The following is a 23311-nucleotide window of genomic DNA, read 5'->3' as shown; positions in this document are numbered from 1 at the left end:
TAGTTAAAATGCAAATCAATATAGATCATAATTAATTATCGAATAGCAGATAAAACTTCGTAAAGACTTCTTCATTGTTACCTTTTGAGTTGGTGCAACGTTTCATAAAAACGGATCAGAGTAAACAGTAAATAAGCATGACTATAGAATTAAGAGGGGCTGCGTTCGCCGCATGCCCCAACAACAAATTATGAGGTAGGCTTGACTACTTGAGCCAACCCTTAGGCAAGCGTGTAAAAATAATTAAAACCTAAGCAGAGTTTGGTAATAATATATGATGATTCAATAATCCACACAAGATATAGTCATAAGTACTAATCTACTAATAAGATTATAAGAGGTTTAAAATACAGAAAATAGTTTTGAACAAACCCTAACGTACAACGATTACAAAGGATTACATCGAATAATATTGTTTGAATGACACAACGGGTACATCAAGACATGACTGCTAGGGAATGTTCACTAAAACCTAGGAGCACAGTAGTATCACATATATAGCCCAGAGATAACACTTCAAGCCCCCTCTTCTTTCCATCTTGTCAAGATGAGTCCCTCATCATTCCTCAATGAGTATGTCCAGCTTCAGTCCTTGAGTTTCTTCATATATAAAATCCTGCACTAAACAACTTAAGTTAGAAATAATAAATTGCATAATTAAGCTATATAAATAACACCCCCCTATAGCTTAATTATGGTACACATTATGAAGTCCCAGTTTATCACAATGAAGTTGATGTTGATTGATTGAAAGCCCCTTGGTAAAGATGTCAGCCACGTTTTCCTCAGATGGAACTTTCACAGTTTCAATTATGCCATACCCAATCTTCTCCCTTATAAAGAAGAGATCAATTTCGAAATGTTTAGTTTTTTCATGGAAAACTGGGTTGGCAGCAATTTGGATAGCAGCTTTGCTATCACAGAAAATTGGAACTGGTTCATTCCTTTTAATCTTGAATTCATCCAGAATCTTAAGGACCCAGATGACTTCACATGTTATAGCAGCTAAAGCACGAAATTCAGCTTCAGCTGATGATCTAGAGATAGTTGGTTGTTTCTTACTTTTCCAAGAGATGAGAGAACCACCAAGGAAGAGATTAAAACCAGTGGTACTCTTCCTGGTGGTAATCTTCTTGGCCCAGTCAGAGTCTACAAAACCAGTGAGAGAGAGATTGGTGCCTTGCTTAAACAAGACACCCTTACCTGGAGATCCCTTAAGATACCTAAGGACTCTCATTGCCAGTTTTAAATGTGACTCAAGAGGATCATGCATAAACTGGCTCAAGATATGCACAACATAGGCTATATCAGGCCTAGTGAGGGTTAGATAGATCAACTTTCCCACTAGTTTCTGATATCCACAAACATTAGACAGTGGTTCATCACTGTTTTGATCATCAGAGGGTTTAGGGTTAGGTTCAATGGGGGTTTGAGCAGGTTTACAGCCCAAAAGGCCAAATTCAGAAATTAGGTCAAGAGCATACTTTCTCTGAGACAAACACAAGCCATTATCAACATTAACAACTTCTATTCCTAAGAAATATGTTAATTTACCAAGACCCTTAATGGAGAACTTGGAATTCAAAAAGACTTTACACTTATCAATTTCCTTAAGGTTATTCCCAGTGATAATGATATCATCAACATATACAAGAAGCACAATAAACACATTATCAATATCTTTAATATAAAGAGAGTAATCACTCCTACTTTGTATAAAACCAAGTTCAATCAAGGTGGAATTGAGCTTTTCATTCCATTTTCTTGGGGCCTGTTTAAGCCCATAAAGAGATTTGATTAGTTTACAAACCTTAGGATCAGAGGAAGAATGATAACCAGGTGGGGGTGTCATGTAGACATCCTCATCAAGGTCACCATAGAGAAAAGCCTTATTTATGTCAAGTTGGTAGATTGGCCAACCATTGTTAACAGAAATGGTTATAAGACATCTTATAGTGACCATTTTTACAACAGGGGAGAAGGTTTCATCAAAATCAATCCCCTGTCTTTGACTATACCCTTTAGCAACTAACCTAGCCTTGTACCTATCAACATCACCATTGGATTTATATTTGATTTTAAATACCCATTTGCATCCAATTGGTTCTCTATTAGGAGGGAGTTCAGTTAGAACCCAAGTGTTGTTCTTATATAATGCCTCAATTTCAGAATTCATAGCATCTACCCAAAGAGGGTCTTTTGATGCTTCTTCATAAGAATTAGGTTCAGAATGTTTATTAAGATTAGCAACAAAGCAGGCAGTTTCATCATTCAGTTTAGAGTAACACACAAAATTGGAGATAGAATGCTTGGTTTTAGTATTCAGAACATAATCCTCCAAGTTTTTTGGGGTTCTAGTAGTTCTAGAAGACCTTCTAAGTGGTGGAGGATAGTCAACCCTTTGAGTAGGAGCAGAATTGTTAACATCTAGATTACCCTCAGATTGAGCAGTATCATCTAGGGATGTTGCAGGGGTTTCTAATGGATAAGAATCCCTGGCAGATTCCATGGCACCACCATTGTGATCCCTGGCAGATTCAATTGTACTACCAGAAGGGGACTTTCCAGACAGCACAAAGGAAGGTAGCCTGTTAATTAAGTAGGTAGCAGTTAGAATGCAATCAGACCAAAGGTATAAGGGTAACCCCCCTTGAAACATAAGGGCCCTTGCTACATTAAGCAAGTGCCTATGTTTCCTCTCAACAATGCCATTTTGTTGAGGAGTGTAAGCACAAGAGGTTTGGTGCACAATACCATTTTGATTCAAAAAATTTGTCATTTTGTGACTAAGGAATTCACTTCCATTGTCACTTCTTATCATTTTAATATTTCTTTTGAACTGGTTTCTTAACAGATTATGGAAGATAACAAAATTGTCAAAAGTTTCTTCTTTACTTTTCAACAAAAACACCCAAACAGCCCTGGTATGGTCATCAACAATGGTAAAGAAGTACTTGTATCCTTCTCTACTCTGAACCCTATAAGGTCCCCATAAGTCAAGGTGAATAAGTTCACCAAGAGTATGTGACCTATGCATACTTAATGGAAAGGAGTCCCTGGTTTGTTTGGCTCTGTGACAGATCTCACAAGGAGAGGTGTAAGTAGTTTCCAGATTGATTTTGTTTTTAAGAACATATAGAACAGGATCAGCAGGGTGACCCAATCTGTTGTGTCACAATTGGGCAGACAGGTGACATTGAAAACTAGCATAATTACTAACAATTCCTTTACCTTTAAAGGACTGATTGAATAAATATAGACCATCAATTTGTCTACCACTCCCAATCACACTCTTTGTTTGTAAATCCTGTATCACACAACTATCTTGATCAAATCCTATGAAAACTTTGCTATCTCTAGTTAAACTATGAACAGAGAGCAGATTTACACAATACTCTGGCACATATAAAACACCAAATAGAACCACATTGTTAGACAGTTTAAGATCCCCAATTCTTAGAATCCTAGCCTGGGTTCCATTAGGATGACCCACAGTTAAACCAAGACCAGATATGTCATACACATTAAACAAACTGGAATCATCACATGTCATGTGTTTATTAGCACCAGAATCACAAATCCAACCTTTAATGTACTTAACACATTTTTCAGCAACATTTGAGCAAAAGAATTTAGCAAAGTTTGAGTTAAAGAAATGATTTGAGTTGAAGAAAATACCTACCATATTGGCATGCACACCCTTGTTTGAGGGTTTATCACTCAAGAGGTTCATCAGTTTGGCATATTGATCAGGTGTGAGATCCATAGCAGAGAAGGAATCATTTCCAGAATGAGAATTAACATTGGGTGTAGAAGTTGAAGAAGTAGAGTGAGTATTAGTGGGGTAATTGGATCCAGAGGTTTGGGAATTGTTAGTCAAGACATTATTAGATGAGGGTTTATAGTAAGACTATTGACAGTTTCTTCTGGCAGGGGTATCTCTTCCATATCCTGGAGGATACCCAACTATCTCAAAGCACCTATCAATGGTGTGACCAGGTTTATGACATTTTTTGCATTCAAGAGAAGTGTTTGGACCTCTTCTGAAATCAGAAGTCCTGTCAGTTTCAAAGGTTTTATCATTTCCAAAGTTTCTTTCATTTGTTCTGTTAAAAACCTTATTACCAACCCTCCTTCCCTTGTTATCAAAGGTTCTGGCCACAAAAGCATGGTTTTGAGTCTTAGAGAGACCATCACTTGAGACAACACCTCTAAGTGACTCATCCCTTGAAATGATAGCATAGGCAGCCTTGACAGTAGGTAGAGGGTCTTTGGTTAAAATGTTACTTCTAACAAGAGCATAAGTATTATCCAACCCCATTAGGAATTGCATTAATTTTAAAAGGTTTTGATGGTCTTGAATCTCTCTGGCAGCATTACAAGTGCAAGTTGGTAACTTAGTTAGAGCATCAAACTGTTTCCAAAGGGAATTCAGCTTGTGATAATATTCAGAAAGAGAGGTTCCATTTTGTGTCAAAGAGTTAATTTTATGGTGAAGATCAAAAGTAATGGACCCATCAACCTTGTCATAGGTTTCCTTTAACTCCTCCCAAACAGTTTGAGCATTTTTTGAAAAGATTTGACCCAAATAAAGTTCCTCAGTAATAGATCCAAGAATCCAAGAAAGAACAACAGAATTGCATCCATCCCATTGCCTACCAAGCACATCATTATCAACAGGTTTCAAACAAGTACCATTTATAAATCCCATTTTATTTTTAGTTTCCAGACCAAGTTCCATGGCACAAGCCCATACTTTGTAATTTTCAGTTCCTTTTAGTTTGAAATTTATCAAAGGTGTTCCAGATGTGTCACTAGCATGCAAATATAGTTCATCACCAAAATCCAATTTACTAATAAGGGTACCAAACACATTCTCATCCACAAAGGGATTCACATCAGCCATTTAAACAACACAGAAAGATTACACAGAAAACAGATGAATAACACAAGAGACACACAAAGAAGACACCTAACAGAATAACCAAGTGAGGAACCAGATTCCAAGACACTCAAGTGCTTGAACAAGTATCACTAAGTATTCTCTCTGCTACAAAAAAAGTTAGTAACAGATAAAAATAAACACAAGCACACAACAAATAAGCAAGCACATGAAGCACAAAGCAGATAAGCAGATTTTGAATAAGCAAAATAATAGAGATCCAAATCTATAGGCCAAACTCTCTGTACTCAGAGCACTCTAAGCACAAAGCAGTTTGCTACAGAAGAGGTAGGAAAGAATGCTTACAGCGGGGTCGCCAACAGTAATTCCAGTTAACATATTAAGGGACATGAAGATATTAACCCACTTCAAGTGGTAAACCTACAACCCTTAAGAAAGAGGAGTCCACACACGAGCAAATCAGAATGTAACCAGTCAATGAATCCACATAAACTAAAGAGTTTATGTGTGAAAGGGATGATGAAAGGTATAATCAATCGATTCAGGAGGATTCTATATCAGAAAACCCCAAATCAAGAAGAAACCCTAAAAAAAAATTATAATAAATAAATGAAGTTTCATAAAATTAATCGAATCAGACACAAGCCTGAAGCGAGAAGATAGGCTAATGAGCAACCTGTCTCTGATACCATGTAAAAATAATTAAAACCTAAGCAGAGTTTGGTAATAATATATGATGATTCAATAATCCACACAAGATATAGTCATAAGTACTAATTTACTAATAAGATTATAAGATGTTTAAAATACAGAAAATAGTTTTGAACAAACCCTAACGTACAACAATTACAAAGGATTACATCGAATAATATTGTTTGAATGACACAACGGTTACATCAAGACATGACTGCTAGGGAATGTTCACTAAAACCTAGGAGCACAGTAGTATCACATATATAGCCCAGAGATAACACTTCAAGCCCCCTCTTCTTTCCATCTTGTCAAGATGAGTCCCTCATCATTCCTCAATGAGTATGTCCAGCTTCAGTCCTTGAGTTTCTTCATATATAAAATCCTGCACTAAACAACTTAAGTTAGAAATAATAAATTGCATAATTAAGCTATATAAATAACAAAGCGCCCCTCACAAGGTGCAATGGAGGTCACCGACCTAGGCCATGAACCTTGATGATCGTCCATAGACCCCGTCCAGGTAAGTGAGTTTTTCTATGCTTTCCCTTTCTTTTTATACACGATGTTTTTCTCTCTTTTTGTTAAATAGTCGATGTGGGAAGACTAAAGAAAAGAAGAAAAAAAAATACTACCTCCCGTATATGACAATGATATTCTCACTCATATACTTATGACCTCTATTTTTTAATCACTTTTGAGATAATTAATGGTTTTTTAAGTAAATTAATTATGAGTATATTGAGAAAGTAGTGCACCATATACGTATTAAGACTAGAACCATTCATATGGTTCTCTAAAGAGGCTTTTTTCCTAAACAGCCTCACTTACATGATCAACATATAATGTGCAGGTGATGATCCATATATAGTCGGCAATGTGTTACAAACAAGAGGAATATAAACAAGAGTTACAAATAGGAAGATTAGAAATTAAAACTACACCATTTAAGCCATTCAATTCTTGATTTCGGGATCTATTCGATAACCAGAGGAAGCTAAGTGCTTTAAGTTCTTTGGCTGCATATCGAAGGGACGGCCTTTTGTTCGAGAAGATGTGATCGCGCGTTTCTCATTTTCCATAATATCCAGCAGTAAGTCTGAATGATCAGTGGAACTGTTTTAATTTGTTGCAGGTGAAAGATTGGGCTAGTTGGATGTAATAATTAGTTATTGTTTTAATTTGTTTGATAATCCTATATTATTGGAGTATTGGACCTGTGTTTGAGTAAATATTTATGGGGAGAAATATATATATATATAGATTAGTAACATGAAAACTACCTCATAGGCTCATTCATATATACGATATGCCACAAGGTGCTTGAAACAGACCATAGATACACTACAACGATGTTTGTGGTATGTGAAATAGTTTATGTTATGTACGAATTACCTCCCATATCGTAATACTCATTTGAGCAAGGGCGGTATTAAGAGGTCGGGGGGCCAATGACCCCCTCAAAATTTAAATTTTGTCTATGTATTTTTAAATTTCCATAGATTTTTTATATTTTCTTATAGGTTTTTAACATTTTAATTTCTTTTGAATTTGTTTTACACGGATTTTTTAATTTTGCCCCTTTTGGAGGGTTTTTTTCCGATACGCATTTGAGCAAAGATTATTTACTCTATATAAATTTACGTTATAGATAGGGATGACAATAAATTAAATCCGAATCCCATGGAGATATTCAAAACCATTGGGGAGGGTCGGGAATGCATGGCCGCGTTAAGACAATAGTTTCATAGCAATACGATATCGTTTTGACTTTTAAGGTTTAACTTTTGTATTTACTGAAGATATAATATACATATGTAAAGACATGACTATATTGGTGGTGATTAACTGATTAAGCAAAGGTCACAAGCCAATTCTATATTTGGGGCTATCCAGCTATTGTCAAATTTAGATGATGCAAATGATCAGTTGAAATGCCATACGGATCATGTTCATATATTGTTTACCACACATACAATAATTAATGAAGAGCAAATTAAGTTCTTCATTTTCAAGCCAAATCTTTTGGCAACCATTCATTCGGATCAAACTAACCATGACCAATGATTAATTCTAGGGGCCAGCAAAGAAGAACGGAGAAGACACGAAAAACCTTTTCACGCAAAAAGTATGACTCAATCGGGAGAAGCTAGTTATAGTATACACATCAAGGGCCTGAAGGTAACGAACAGATAAAGAAAGACGAGCATCCCTAACTAAGGCTTTTCACCAAGATGTACCTATAGTACATCTTTTGGCAAACCATACTTTCTGAATCTTTTGGTTGTTACCAAAGATAGGCGGCGATCTAAGAGATGGTGACGATTTGCTACGGTACGGGCGAAACCCTTGCTACCCGACGTCGGCGCCGTGGTTGGGGTGATCGGAGATGATGGTGGCTGGTGGTGGTTGTCTCGCGAAGGAAAAAACTTAGAAATTTTAAACCCTAAACTGGTAAAAAAGTTGTACTTACACATGTGTAAGTCTCGCCGGAGATGGTCGTCGTCGCCTGATAATCATGGCGGTGGTCGGAGATGATCATGGTAGTGGTCGGAGATGGAAGGAAGAAGGAAGAAGAAGTGTGTAAGTTAACTTACACATGTACTATAAAAAGTACATGTACTACAAATAACCCACCCCTATATATATATATATATTTTTTCCTTATTTTGAGAACCGTTTTTTTAAGCATGAGAAGTCATAAATAATATACTTGTTCACATGAATTTTTTGTTCTTTCACATGTGAAATGCTATAAAAATTTATGTTGTAAAAGAAACTTTTTTAAGAAACCTTCAAAGTAGCCTTTTGTGAGCTTGTGAATGAATTTGTTCACGTTTTTTGTTCACATGTGACAAACGGCTATATATGAGGTTTTAAAAAAAAAATTTCTTCTACAACATATATTTTTATAATGTTTCACATGTGAATGAACAAAAAAAACATGTGATTCAATATGAAATTTAGGATTTCTCACGGTTCTTACAAAAAAATTGATTCTCAAAATAAGAGTCTCCACCACACACACACACACACACACATATATATAGTTAAATGTACACAAAACATGTTAAACTTTATCTATATTTATACCTACATATAAAAATAATAGTCTCTTTTATTTATGGAAGTGTTGAAATTACTCTATGCAATATGACAATAATACCCCTTACTCTTCTTCTAAATCATCCTCTATTTATTCGTTAATTTAATTATCTCCACTAATATACTTAAAATACCCTTAATGGAATAAATTACACTGTCAGTCCTTCAACTTTTAAAATAACTTCACTAACCACTATATTAATTACATCAATAACCTACATTACTTGTTGTCCCCACTATTAGTCGCCGCCGACACCAGTCACCACCGCATTTTTATCACCAACGTCGCATTTGTGCGGACACCATGCTAGTATGTAATAATAACAAAAGTACACATATCCTACTTTTATTAGAGACGGATAACATAAAATGTTAAACACCCAAACATAAGATTCTTGAAATCAAAAGTTCTAGATTTTCAAATAAATATATAATACTTCTAAATACATATTGCTCATTTATCTTAGTGATGTTATTGTCTACTAACTTAACATCATCCAAAAACCTATTACAATCAACCTCATCGTTAAAAATAAATAAAAAACTGAAAGAAAAAAAGGGTCGGTGAAGTTATTTACGCTTGGAACTTTTAAAAACGACAACCGGTGAAGTTGATTTTTGTCACCTTCACCCTTTTCATGGATAAAAGTTTATTAAGTATATTTTTAATATTTGATTTAAGCCTAAATTAAAATCTTTTGATAAACCATTCACCATCTTACGCATTACGGGTGTACGATTTTAGGTTGTAAATATATTCGTTACACATTAAATTATGTTGTAATTTAAATTGAAACACATACTATGGATTGTTGACAAATAACTTTTGTGTTAACCAATAATCATATTTGAGTTTGTAAATAAAATCTTTTATAAAACAAACTAATACTTCTCTTTTTTTTAAAAAAAACTTCTATCTTTAAAATACTTAAAATACCCTCAATTTTTGACATATTCTCAACTGACACACTACATCTACCTAAAACATCTCTAAAATATTTTCCAATCCTATCAATCCAAACTAACTCGATCATTTTTCACTAATTTAAATATATTTTCAACTAATATACTTATAGTATTTTTAATGAAATTTATTTACAATATACATTTTTTAACCCTTAAAATAACTACACTACCTTATTTTACATCAATTATTTGTACAATAATTACCGTATGTTACCGTCACCGCCACTGCCACCACCACCACCGCTGCCACATTACGCGAGTACGCCACTCGTATAATACGTATAATCTCTAGTTTAGCAAGAATTCCAAATGTTCACCATACATATTTTTATAACTTTTTTTATTTTTGAAATATGGACAATCTGTATTATATAATTATTTTTTTTCCTTTATAAAACAAACTGCCCTCCTCTTTTTTTCTTTTTTCTTTTTTTTAACTTTCAATCTTCAAAATATTTAAACTACCATTAACTTTCAACACATTCTTAACTCACACACTACATCTAACCTAAAAAATCTCTAAAATATTTTTCAATCCTATCGATCCAAACTACCTTTTTTCCCCCACTAATTTAAATATATTTTCAGTTAATATACCTATAGTATTCTTAATGAAATTTATTTACAATATACATTCTTTTACGTTAATTCTTAAAATAAATACACTACCTCCTTTTACATCAATTACTTTTACATTAATAACCACACGTTACAGTCACCACCACCCATCGCTACCACCACTGCTGCATTGTAAGGGTACACCACTCGTATAATACATATTCTCTCGGTTAGCATGAAACTCAAATGTTCACCATACATATCACACATTAAGGTTGTTTGCAATATTTTAAAGTGCTCGACTCACTCTAAACTGTTGAACTTCAAAACATTTTCAATCCATTGGTAATTTGTACGTGTCGTTCTATATAAAAATATAAAACATAAAAATTTGCTAATTGTACGTAGGTAAGTAACTTATTTATATATAGTATCCATGATTCAAAAAGTGTAGATTAAATAGTATTTAAATGGTTACCATATATAAAATAACTAAGTTGACTTTTAATTTGAAGGGTTAAGATTGTTTTGATTATGAATTTCAATGGTTTAAATCAATAGTCAAAATTATTTTTTTCTCTTAATTGTGGTAGCCATTAATATATATAATTTATAGATTAATCAAATCAATACAACTTTTATTTCGGGTATGTTTGGCAAAAATAACTGTAGCTGTTATATGTAGCTTTTACTGAGAGCAGTAAGCTGTAGCTTTTCATCAAAGTTGTAGGAAAAACTTTTAATTTTTAAAAGTATATGGCACGGTAGCCGTAGTTTGCAACTTAAAAGTATAAAATGATCAACAAGGACAAAATATATTAAGAATAAAAATGTCACCGGCCACATCTAAGTAAATGCAAGAAAAACACATAAAAACAAAGTGAATCTCGTCTTGAGTATGTTTCATCTCATTAGACGTTTTTTTAAAGTAGTTTTTGAAATTTGTTGTACAACACATCATGAAGTTTGTCACATGGTATGTAATTTGGACGCTGTTCCATTACCGCAAATATCATGTCTTCTTGATAACTATTAGGAACATGGTTAGACACTTTAAAAGTAAACTTGGCAGATTGACCAAGTCACCCATAAATGGTACACTACATAAGACGAATGAAGGCCTGGCTTACGGTGCCAACAGGTCCATTGCATAAGGTATCACTTTTGCAAAGGGCCTAAAATTTTACCATGTACGCTAAAATATATTTGAAGCACACTTCCATTGAAGCGGACTGTAGCTTTTACCTTCCTGTAGGCAAACTAAATCACAGTTGACATCAATTATGGAGTGCGTATATATACAGAATTTTGTCTGCAAAAGGTCTATATTTAATATTTTCCTTACGGCACAGGATCTCGATAATCAATGGGACGGTTCTCATGAAGTCCAACAAAAAAAATAATTAATCAACAGACTACATATACGATTCCATTATATGGATATTTGAGTCATTGTCAAACTACACTAATTAATTACTATCAAAAGTAGAATTAGGTAGCAATATCTTTGTAAAAAGACTCAAGTAAAGAACGTTAGTAGGAATTAAAAGCCAAAATTAAAGTTCTATTTGATCAATTGGTTATGTGAACCGATCGACATATGTCTGGCCTCTATGTAACTTTATATATCATAATCAAAATTATCAAATATAAGCCAGACACATTCATAAATTTATTTAAAAAAATAATGTTAACTATATTGTATACACTAACCGCAAATAAAAGATGATCAAAACTAGAGAGTTGAATATGGCTGGCTGCTATAATTTGCTTCTGGTGAAAATCGTAAGTATTGAAGTAAAAATAAGGATATATATTTGAAGGGGGAACGTGATAGAGAATTGGGGGTAACAAGTAATTTGCATGTATAATGCAAAAGGAAGAAATTTTAAGATTACCTATATTTTTTTTCTATCTAACAATTTATGGTTTGTGAGATAAAACATTTCAAATGATTTGGATGAATTTTCTTTTTTATAGAAGAGAAAGAAAATGAGACAAAATGAGTGGTCTAGAATTATTCTCGCGTTCTATTTTATTTGTGAGTTCTCAAAATAACTCATCCCAATAACTATGAGTCTATATCGTAATGAATACGTACCACCTCATATATACGATATGCCACAAGGACATAAGGCTGGACGGAACGCATAGGCAGCGAGTAGGTACCGGACCGGTACCGGTTTGAATACCGCCCCGTCCAACCGGTAGGGTGGAGAGGGTGGTGCCGATTTCCCTGCCTATTGTTTTTTTTTTTCTTGCTTCTTTTGTCTTTTCTTATTTTTTTCTTTATTTATTTATTTTTTATATGTTATAATAATTTAGAAAAGGGTGGGGAGGGGTGGCGAGACATTCTTTCAATAGGGAGCGGACAAGTACTTATTAAAAAACCGGGGAGGGGAGGAGTGGCGAGGCGCTCCCCCAGCCTAAGGTGCTTAAAACAGACTATAGATACACATTGTTTGTGGTATCTCATAAATAGTGAAAATCTCTTTTATGTTTGCCAGAGACGTAGCTAGAAATTTTTTTGCGTGGGGGCAATTTTAAAAGTTGTTTGTCATACTTATAAGAGTCATATCCGAGAATGAAAAAAAACGGGCCTTAGCCCGAAAATAGAAAATGAACCCTCAAAAGAATTTGTTTTCTACACTGGGCCTAACACTCATATTTAAAAATACTAGTTTTTTTTAATAAATAATAACCACATTTGTCGATTAAGGTCTTAATAAATAAAAACGTATTCAATCATATAATGCAAGAAACCCAAAAAATATACTTCTTTGGATATAATTAGCTTGTATATATATATATATATATATATTTCTACATTATGATAAGTATAATTAATTGTTTATGATAAATAAATATAATAATTTACAGTTCCACTATAATGGACTACATTCTTTCGGATATAAAAAAAAGAAACAACTATACTAGTTTGATAATAATTTACATATCCAAACAACAAAAGTTTTTTCTTAAACTATACTTCATTCTTTCGATTATAAAAAAAAAAAAAAACAACTCGAGTTTTTTTTAATCTCTCAATGAAAAAATATTTCTTAAATATAATGTTCGATGACCAATGACATCCAAATAATAAGTTTATGACAAGTTGACAACGAAGGTAACATTTGTATTTATTTCCTACTTATTTTTTCTTACTTTAAAAAAAAATTATAAATATACCATTTATATTTTAAAAAATTACTTTATAAATATACTATTTAAATTTTAAAAAATTACATTATACTAAAATTAAATTTTAAAAAATTACATTGTTCTACAAACTCCTTTCAGCACTTTCTCCAAGAGCCCTGATGGTACTTATAGGGTCTTAACTAAGTTAATTAGTGTAAGGAAAAGTGTTCTTTAACCTGAAAGAATATGAGTTAGTAACGAGTAAATATCCCCCTGGATTGTTTGCTTCCGGGATAATTTTGATCAGTATACCAGATATCTTTCCAAAAGTAGGTATATAATGTCCTTATGTTCACCATATACATACTTTAAAACGCAAATTAATACAGATCATAATTATCTTGGGACAAAATAGCAATGATGAAATTTCGTAAGGACTTCTTCATTGCTACTTGTTGAGTTGGTGCAATGTTTCATAAAAACGGACCAGTAGACAGTAAATAAGCTTTGACTACAGAACTAAAAGGGGCTGCGCGAACGCTCGCCCCAACAACAAATTATGACGTGGGCTTGACCACTTGAGCCAACCCTTAGGCAAGCGCCCCTCACAATGTGCAATGGAGGTCACCGACCTAGGCCATGGACCTTGATGATCATCCATAGACCCCGTCCAGGTAAGTGAGTTTTCCTTTGATTTCCCTCTCTTTTTATACATGATGTTTTTCTCTCTTTTTGTTAAATAGTCGATGTGGGAACAGTATAGAAACAAAAAAATATTACCTCCCCGTATATGACATAATGACAAAGATATTCTCTCATATTTATGACCTCTATTTTGTAATCACTTATTAATAAACCCTTTAACTTACTATTTAGTACATAAATGATCCCTATAAACTTGTTAGGACCCGATAATAAGTTACCGACACGTACAACAAAATGTCCCACATAATCACTTTGAGCAGTCCATTAAATTATAAATTAATCAAATCAATACTACTTTTATTTCAAGTTTGAGACATTATCTTTTGAGATAATTAATGGTTTATTAGATAAACTTATGAGTATGTTGAGAAAAGTAGTGCACCCTATACGTATTAACAATAACCATTCATATGGTTCTCTAAAGAAGCTTTTTTGCTAAACAACCTCACTTACATGATCAATATATAATGTGCAGGTGATGATCCATATATATTTGGCAATGTGTTGTGATCAAGTACAGATTGTAAAGAAGTGGTGGAGTGGAACTGCTTTGATTTGTTGCTAGTGAAAGATTTGGCTAGTTGGATATTGTTTTAAGTTGTTTGATAATCCCATATTATTGGAGTATTGGACCTGTGTTTGAGTAAAAATTTATGGGGAGAAATATATATATAGATTAGTAACTATGAGCCTATATCGTATGGGCGATGATTCATACACCATGAAAACTACTTCATAGGCTCATTCATATATACGATATGCCACAAGGTGCTTGAAACAGACTATAGATACACTAAAACGATGTTTGTGGTATGTGAAATAGTTTATGTTATTTGAGCAAGGATTATTTACTCTATATACGTTTACGTTATAATAGGGACACCCCGGATTCGATGGGGATATATTCAAAATCATTGGGGAGGGTCAGGGTGTAGACAATATATAGAGTCATAGCAATACTATATCGCGCGTTTTGACTTTCAATGTACTTATTTATTTACTGAAGATAAAGTTAAGTAACTTTTAATGCCGTTTTTTACGAGTTTTGAGTCTTAAATACGGTCTTCGACGGTGTACAAGAAAGATTTAGATGTAGACAGTCCTTGCTGGACATGAGGATCAAACCCTTACCGCCTTTATTTTCAGTCTTCCAGAAAGGGCTATAAAGACATTGACTATATTGGTAGTGATTAACCAATGGTCACTAGCCAATTCTATATTTTGGTGCCATCAATTGTCAAAGTTAGATGTTATGTAAATGCCATACGGATCACGTTCATATATTGTTTACCACATACAAATATACAATTAATGAAAGAGCAAAAATATTTCAAGCTAAGTCTTTTGGCCATCATTCATTCGGATCGAACTAACTATGACAATGACGCTAAGGACTAGCAGAGAAGAATGGACAAGACACGAAAAACCTTTTCACGCAAAAAGTATGACGAGAAGCTAGTTAGTATACACATCAAGGGCCAGAAGGTAACGGATAAAGAAAGACGAGCATCCCTAACTAAGGCTATTCCCCAAGATGTAAGTATAGTACATAAACAAACCGGATTCAGCCTAATTAATCAATCTCTAAATCGTGAAAATCTCTTATACGTTTGCTTTCGAGATACTTTTGATCAATATACCACATAAATCTTTCCAAAGTTATGTATATCTTAAGAATATAATTAAATACAAATCATAATTATTTAACTTCATGAAGACTTCTTCATTGTTACTTGTAGAGTTGGTACAAAGTTTCATTCAGATAGACCAGAGAAAAATGTAAATAAGTTGACTACAGAATTAAGAGGGGCTGCGCGAACGCATGCCCCAACAACAAATTATGACGTAAGCTTGACCATTTGAGCCAACCTTAGGCAAGTGCCCCTTCACAAAGTGCAATGGAGGTCACCAACCTAGGCCATGGACCTTGATGATCATCCATAGACCCCGTCCAGGTAAGTGAGTTTTCCTTTGCTTTCCCTCTCTTTTTATATAATACGTTTTTCTCTTTCTTTTTGTTAAATAGTCGATGTGGGATAGTAAAGAAAAAAAAAAATACACCTCCAGCATATGACAATGGTATTCGCACTCATTTTATTTCAAGTTTGAGACATTATCTTTGAGATAATTAATGGTTTCTTAGATAAAATTATGAGTATATTGAGAAACGTAGTGCACCATATACGTATTAGCACTCATATACGTATTAACACTAGAACCATTCACATATCTAAAGAGGCTTTTTTTCTAAACACCCCCAGTTACATGATCAATATATATATAATGTGCAGGTGATGATCCATATATAGTTGGCAATGCGTTGTGATCAAGTAGAGATTGTAAAGAGGCAGTGGAGTGGAACTGTTTTAATTTGTTGCGGGCGAAAGATTGGGCTAGTTGGATGTATTAATTAGTTATTGTTTTAATTTGTTTGATAACCCCATATTATTGGAGTATTGGACCCGTGTTTGAGTAAATATTTATAGGGAGAAATATATAGATTAGTAACTATGAGCCTTATGGGCGATGATTCATAAACCATGAAAACTAACTCATACATACGATATGCCACAAGGTGTGCTTAATACAGACTATAGATACACTAAAACGATGTTTGTGGCATGTGAAATAGTTTATGTTATGTACGAATTACCTCCCATATCGTATACCCATTTGAGCAAAGATTATTTACTCTATATACGTTTACGTTATAGATAGGGATGGCAATAAATTAAACCCGAATCCCATATCGTATACCCATTTGAGCAAAGATTATTTACTCTATATACGTTTACGTTATAGATAGGGATGGCAATAAACTAAACCTGAATCCGATGGGGATATTCAAAATCATTGGGGTGGGTCAGGGATGCATGGTCACGTTTAAACAATAGTGTCATAGCAATAGAATATCGTTTAGAAGATGTGAATCACTGGATACTCATTCGTTTTAATCCGGTACACCTGATTAAAATGATTAACGATTGATATTATTCAAGTTGCGTAAAAAAGTTCTACATGTGGTTAAATGTAACATTCATTCATTTACAAATTTTAATGAAAGATACATTCATTTACAAATTACGCAGATGAAACAAACATTGAACAATATATATTTGAAAACAAGGATGAAATGATTTACGCCAATGACAACTGCCTTCAACTAGTTCGCTTGAAATCCGATTCTGAAATTACATAATATGATCTATTGATCTGGAATAACACAATTCCAGTGCTACGGAAATGCTATTTGTATATCTTGTATATGAAAAATTGGAATATCGATTTAGCTCAACTTCGCAGTTACAAGTCCTTCAAGGGATCCAATGAATCCCACGGCAGATACAAGAAAGCAACCAAAGCTAAAGGTTCTAAGAGCAACCCATCTTTTTGTCCAAGGTGCGATCTTCTTTTGGACAAAGTACATCTCCACTGGGAAATACACGACTAGTGGCCAGAAGTTTAAAGCCCCTAACACTCCCAAAACTTGGTTGAAATATGGGAACAGCATCGCGATACCAGTGGTGGACACAACATATAGTGTTCTGTAACATAGCCTGAAGAGATTCAATTGAAATGTTATCAATAATGGTACCTTCAAACTGTAAGACCCGTTCACAAAATGACTGTCTGGGTATCTGTCAGAAAACCATGTCTCAATACTTGTAAATATCGGCTGGCTGAAGACCTGCATGACAGGCACAAAGAAAACCTTGAATAAGTACTGGAACTAGAGATGGCAATTTCGGTCCATATAATTATGAATGGTTGGACTAGGCTGTGTTTTATGACTTTATCATTAACGGGCCAGGCATGTAAAAAGTAGTAAATATGTAAACGGTCGAAAAATAATGCACAACCCCTCCTAATTCATTTCATTCAAAATACTAGTATCAGAAGAGAAAACAAATCATAACCTATATGGCATTACCCCTATAAAAAATCTAAATACTTCACTCAGAAAATGTTTCGGGTCAACCATCAGTTCTGACCCATCAGAACACATCCAATATGCCACTTATAGCAGAAACTTATTTCAACCCAAAATAGTGAAATACAAAATGTGTAGTACCTGATATCCTCCAACAAGATGAAGAATGACGCAGGCATTGGCTAAGTCAACAAGCCAATAGGGCTCATAGAACCCGAATCCAGTCAGGAGATTTCCAGGTGTGTTGTTACCGAAAGCTGCATAACCAAAACACCCACACAATAGATAGAAGACGGTGGTAATAACTATTGCAGACCTTGAAGCTTCCTTCATGGTTTTGGTTACAGATGGTGGTTTCAATGTATCCTTCATTAAAAATGTAACCAAGGTTTATGTATTTGTAAATAAAAGTTTGGAACTGTACATATAACAGTTATATTATAACCATATGAAAAGTACCTGAATTTCTAGGAGAATTATTGAGTATGGATAAGCAAAAGCTATGTCTCCGAGACCCTGAAAAACTAGCCACACTTTATCAGCTGCAGAAGCTGCTGGTGCTCCTCCAATGCTCCCCTTAATCTCCCCATTTACTGAAACTCAAACATATTTATTTTAGAAAGAGAAAAGATGTGGCCATTTCAATTTCAAACCATATGTGGAAACACGTCAGCTCAGGTTATGTTTATTTGATAACATGTAAACAGGTACACTACAGAAAAGGTAACGAAAATGAAAAACGGGGTCAAATTGGTAAAACAGGAAAAATCAAATATTTATTTAAACACTTGCAACATCCCAAAACATTGTACTTAGAAGATAATATGTTACTATTTTGATTTTTGATATTATAAGTTATAACTTTGATCATGTTTAAAACAATAATAATTCACAAAGCTAGAAAGTACAATGACAAAAAACTGGTGAATGGTGGCTTGTTAAATAAAGGTGCGTGATTTGACTTTATCCCATTTTGACCAATGATCCAACCTGCCGGAGCCGTTTCTTTTTCATCCTCTACACAAAACCGCACTCAAAAGGGCAACTTACTTCGCTTTCAAACAATTCATTCGACAAATGTAGGATTCAAACTCGAGACCTCCAGGTTACCCACAAGACTCAAGCACAGACCAGCCAGCTTGACCTCTATGTAGAAAGTGTTCCAATACTATGACATTGAATGTTTGATGTTTGTTTTGAATGTGCTACAAATACAACACTTCTATCCTAAAACTTATTACTAATTGACAAATGACTCTGGTAAATCATCATGACAATGCTACCTTTCGTAACTATCTTATCTTGGCTAATTGCTACAAACCCTTCCATGCCATACTTGGTTTTCTCAAAAGTTGTTCCATTAAAACAGAATCACTAACTATTCATAATTTCCTTGGAATAAAGAGTGTGTTTGTAATCCTAAACTAGAATATGATAATGGCTTTAAATCAAACACACACAATTGTATTACTCGTAACTATATTAGAAAACAAACTGTTTCTGCACTTGCTGATGTTAATTTGAATTAACTCTCCAACATCTGGGTAGTTAGGATAAAGAAACGAAAGAAAACTAAAATGAAGAAGAAAAATACCGATAACATTGGCAAGACCAAGCCCCAGACCAATGGTAGAGTAAGCAAATGACATGATAGCAGCAACAATGGACAACCATGCCATGTCATGGAAATTTGGTATTTGAGACATGAAAATCTGCACAAGTCCAAACAGCATCATATAGAGGCTGTCTGGATACTTACAATCTGCATCATGCCCTTTGTCATGATAACAATTCGATTTCAGTATCGCCCTGCATCAACATCGTAAGCTGCTATAAAATTCACTATTATGATGTCCCAATGTCAAGCTTAACCAATATTTACTACCAAAGTAAAACAGTATCTACTAATCCATACATCAAAAATAACAACAAAACAAACATCAATCTGCTTCAAGTACATAAAGAATCATTTTTTTCAAATAAAAAATAAATTGGATTCACCTCATGCTGGTAGCAGTTGCAATAGTGTAAGCAACAGTATTACCATATAAACTCTCATTCAATAACACTGCACAAATCCTCTGGCTTTTCTCCCCTGCATTTCAAACTTTATCTCAGATCAAATTTAACACCATTAATGGAATAGATGCACTTTGCTTCTAAGCATTAGCATAAAACTTATTAAAACACGTTGTTAACTCATTTCCAATGCATCAACACAAGTCAAAGACAAAGTCAACAACGTGATGCAACATTCTAATCGTGCACACCTTCCACCATATCATTCCTCAACTAAAACAGCCTAATGGCATCAGCTTGCAGCAACTAACTTAAGACTAACTAACTGCAGATACTGTCATCTTTGTAACTACCTTCCAGTAACTAGTAATTCAAGAATAACTAACTACAGCTTAAGCCATCGTAGATATACTATCTAATACTTCATGCAGCACGCATTCTTTTCTGATCACACTTATATAGAATGTACTTCAAAGAAAATTTGAAAGTTTCTGATAGTTGAAGAAAATTATCACCCAATTCGATTAACTAACCAATCGATCATTATATTCAAGGAAATTGAACCAGCTATATTTTCTTACTATGTGTCAACATATTGAACTCTAAACTTACATTTTAAGGTACAAACCATTCAATTTTTTTGCTGATGTACTTATTTGTGCCATCTTTTCAGCAAGCAAGCAGCAAATTTTCGATTTATTGCTGACATAGCAACTATCCAAATTGCTACATTATTGAAACTGTAGCCACATCAACATTTAAAAGTTTATACGGTCAGAGACATATTAGCAAACTGAAAGTTTGCTGTTACATCCAAAGCTTATATATTTGATACATTTCTATATAGTTTGCCCTTATACTTACATACACTTAACTGACACCCATAGATACATATATTATTCAATCTATACCAAAGTGTCACTACATTCTATAGTAAACTGAAATCTAAACGATTACTTAACAAATGGATTGCATAACAGGTTAATGCAACGGACTAACAGTAGAGTAAGTACTGACCTAAATAATAGCTAACCGCTTGAAAAAAAGAAGCATTCGTATCTGGCCCATGCTCAGAATGAGGAGACCGATAACAATCTGACAATATAGACGTCGAAACTGCAGTAACCAAAGCAAAAATTACTATCGCAGGAGGTCCAAACATCCATCCGAGCTGTGCTAAACTCCATCCAAGAGACAAAACTCCTGCTCCCATCACTCCTGTTATTATATGCGCTATAGCAGTCCATATCGTCCCTGTATACAATCAAATATAATATCAAGGTTAACAACTTTCAAAAGCAGCTAGTTAGTAGTTAAAGTCCAATTAGGCCACTAGAATTACAAAATTATGTGTTTCTTGTATAAACACACGCATAAATATATATATATCTCTACTCTCCCTTTTCGAAATTACGTGAATTAGGACATATGAACAGTCTAGACTGCCCTTTTGCCACCAACACGATTTTGCCGACAAATAACTTAATTTCTCAAAATTTGGCAAATTTCAATCCATTTCGTCACCACCAACTTATTTCCAAAATTTTAGCAAATATCAATCTCATACTTGTAGAAGCATATCTACGTTAATGATGCCATCAACATTATATAACAACACCCATATTCGTATGACTTCCCATTAATCACGACATGAGACTCCCTGTCGATGGTATTCGCTGCAATGCACGGGTACCATGTTAATATAAAGCATTTGTTCCCTCCATTCTTTTCATCTTAGTAGTAGATAACCCTAAAATGCCCCTCCCTTTTATTCATTTTTCAAACATCTCCACTTGAAATACCTATAATATCCATTTGAAATACCTATAATATCCACTTGAAATACCTATAATATATTTAATGAAATTAACTTACAACATCTACTTTTAACTCCTAAAATAAATTCATTATCCTTTTTACATTAATAAACTACACCGATCGCCATTTCGCCACCTACACCACCACTACTCGCGGGCATATGACTAGTATATATAGACAAAAAAATATGTGTTAGTTTATATCTTATTAAGGTCGTTCACAAGTACACAAGTGCCACACAAACACAAATATATAATACAATAATAATATATGATATAATATAATATCTATACTTATCTATACTTTTACATTTTAAGTTTCAATATTTACTTTTCCAAAATGCCCATATATCAATTCTATATTTACCTAACACTCTTTCTCTCTCCTCAAATCTCAACCAATCATTTTTTTTCTCTCTCCTTCATAAATCATTTTTTCCTCCAACTCATTCAAAATCTTTTATCTCAAAAACCGTACATCGATAAATTATAAAAATTGTATGGGTGTTCTTAAAATTTAATGTTCTTTTATAGAGATGTCATTCGATATACTTTCGACGAATTTTTAAATCCGAGGACGGAGCCCGTACGGTTAAGACATTTGGCTATCACACTCTATGACCTATCACCTCCACCATCTCACCGCCGCAACGCGCAGGTACTTGCTCTCGTAATGTACTAATATAAAATATACATAGATTTGTTCAGTTCATATGTGATTTGTACAGCTCACAATTAAATAAGCTTAGTATTATTATTTTAATATACATAGATCAAATATTCAAACTCCGATAAAACCGGAAATAAGAAAGTACTAATTAAACCTGGTCTAGATACAAGTAACTTGAAAAAGAAAAAAAAAATATTGAACTAAATAAAAATAAAATTATAGTTACCAGTTCTGTGAGTGGTGTGTGATTCTTCATCAGATGACGATGATGATGAATGTGCGTGTTGAAGTAACGGAGAGTGAAATTGTTTCTGTTCAGCCATGGAAATTACTCTTTGTGTGTGTTTGTTATGTATATATATATATATAATGGGAATGTATATGTATAGCAGGAAGAAGAATGAGGGAGTCGTGTGAGAGTGGAGGTTTCGGGAAGAAATGAGAAATCATGAAATGCCAAATGGACTGCTCTGCTGAATTTGTTTTTTTTTTTTTTTTGGGTATATATAGTGAAAGTGAATGACAGATTGTGTTGATGGGGTCAGCGTGAGTAGAGCGACTTAAACACGTGTTACTTTTTTTTATACTAGATACTTTCGTTAATGATTGATTATTTATGTGTTGTGGGCTTGTGGCTAAAAGCATTATACGTGATGATATGAAAATAACTTTTTAAAAGTTGTTATTTATATCTTTTACTAGATTAATGACTCGCGTAATACGCGACTAACTTATTTAACTAATCACATATTCAATGATAATCGTAAACCTTAAGAATTACCTTTATTATATTATTACATGAAGAA

At 33.8% G+C, this 23311-nt stretch overlaps 1 protein-coding gene, 2 non-coding genes and 1 pseudogene across 3 annotated transcripts; all 4 read right to left on the bottom strand.

Annotated features, from left to right (window-relative positions):
* Window positions 1–5981: 5981 nt before the first annotated feature.
* On the bottom strand, window positions 5982–6124 carry LOC122594705 (annotated as a pseudogene).
* Window positions 6125–13885: 7761 nt separating this feature from the next.
* On the bottom strand, window positions 13886–14045 carry LOC122594703. The gene has a single exon (XR_006323076.1). It is a non-coding gene; the product is annotated as a U1 spliceosomal RNA (small nuclear RNA).
* A 1826-nt stretch (window positions 14046–15871) lies between these two features.
* On the bottom strand, window positions 15872–16031 carry LOC122594746. Its single transcript, XR_006323102.1, has one exon. It is a non-coding gene; the product is annotated as a U1 spliceosomal RNA (small nuclear RNA).
* A 1005-nt stretch (window positions 16032–17036) lies between these two features.
* LOC122592991 (probable amino acid permease 7) lies at window positions 17037–22965 on the bottom strand. The gene is made up of 7 exons (XM_043765321.1): window positions 22732–22965; window positions 21036–21272; window positions 20001–20094; window positions 19594–19808; window positions 18459–18592; window positions 18141–18365; window positions 17037–17756 (listed from the first exon to the last, which is right to left on the bottom strand). Exons 1-7 carry the CDS (start codon window positions 22826–22828, stop codon window positions 17355–17357), a joined length of 1404 nt encoding a protein of 467 aa, XP_043621256.1. The 5' UTR covers window positions 22829–22965; the 3' UTR covers window positions 17037–17354.
* Window positions 22966–23311: the final 346 nt, after the last annotated feature.

Source organism: Erigeron canadensis, chromosome 3 (assembly GCF_010389155.1).
Source record: "Erigeron canadensis isolate Cc75 chromosome 3, C_canadensis_v1, whole genome shotgun sequence".
Lineage (NCBI taxonomy): Eukaryota > Viridiplantae > Streptophyta > Magnoliopsida > Asterales > Asteraceae > Erigeron > Erigeron canadensis.
This window is presented reverse-complemented; position numbering and strand designations above follow the sequence as displayed.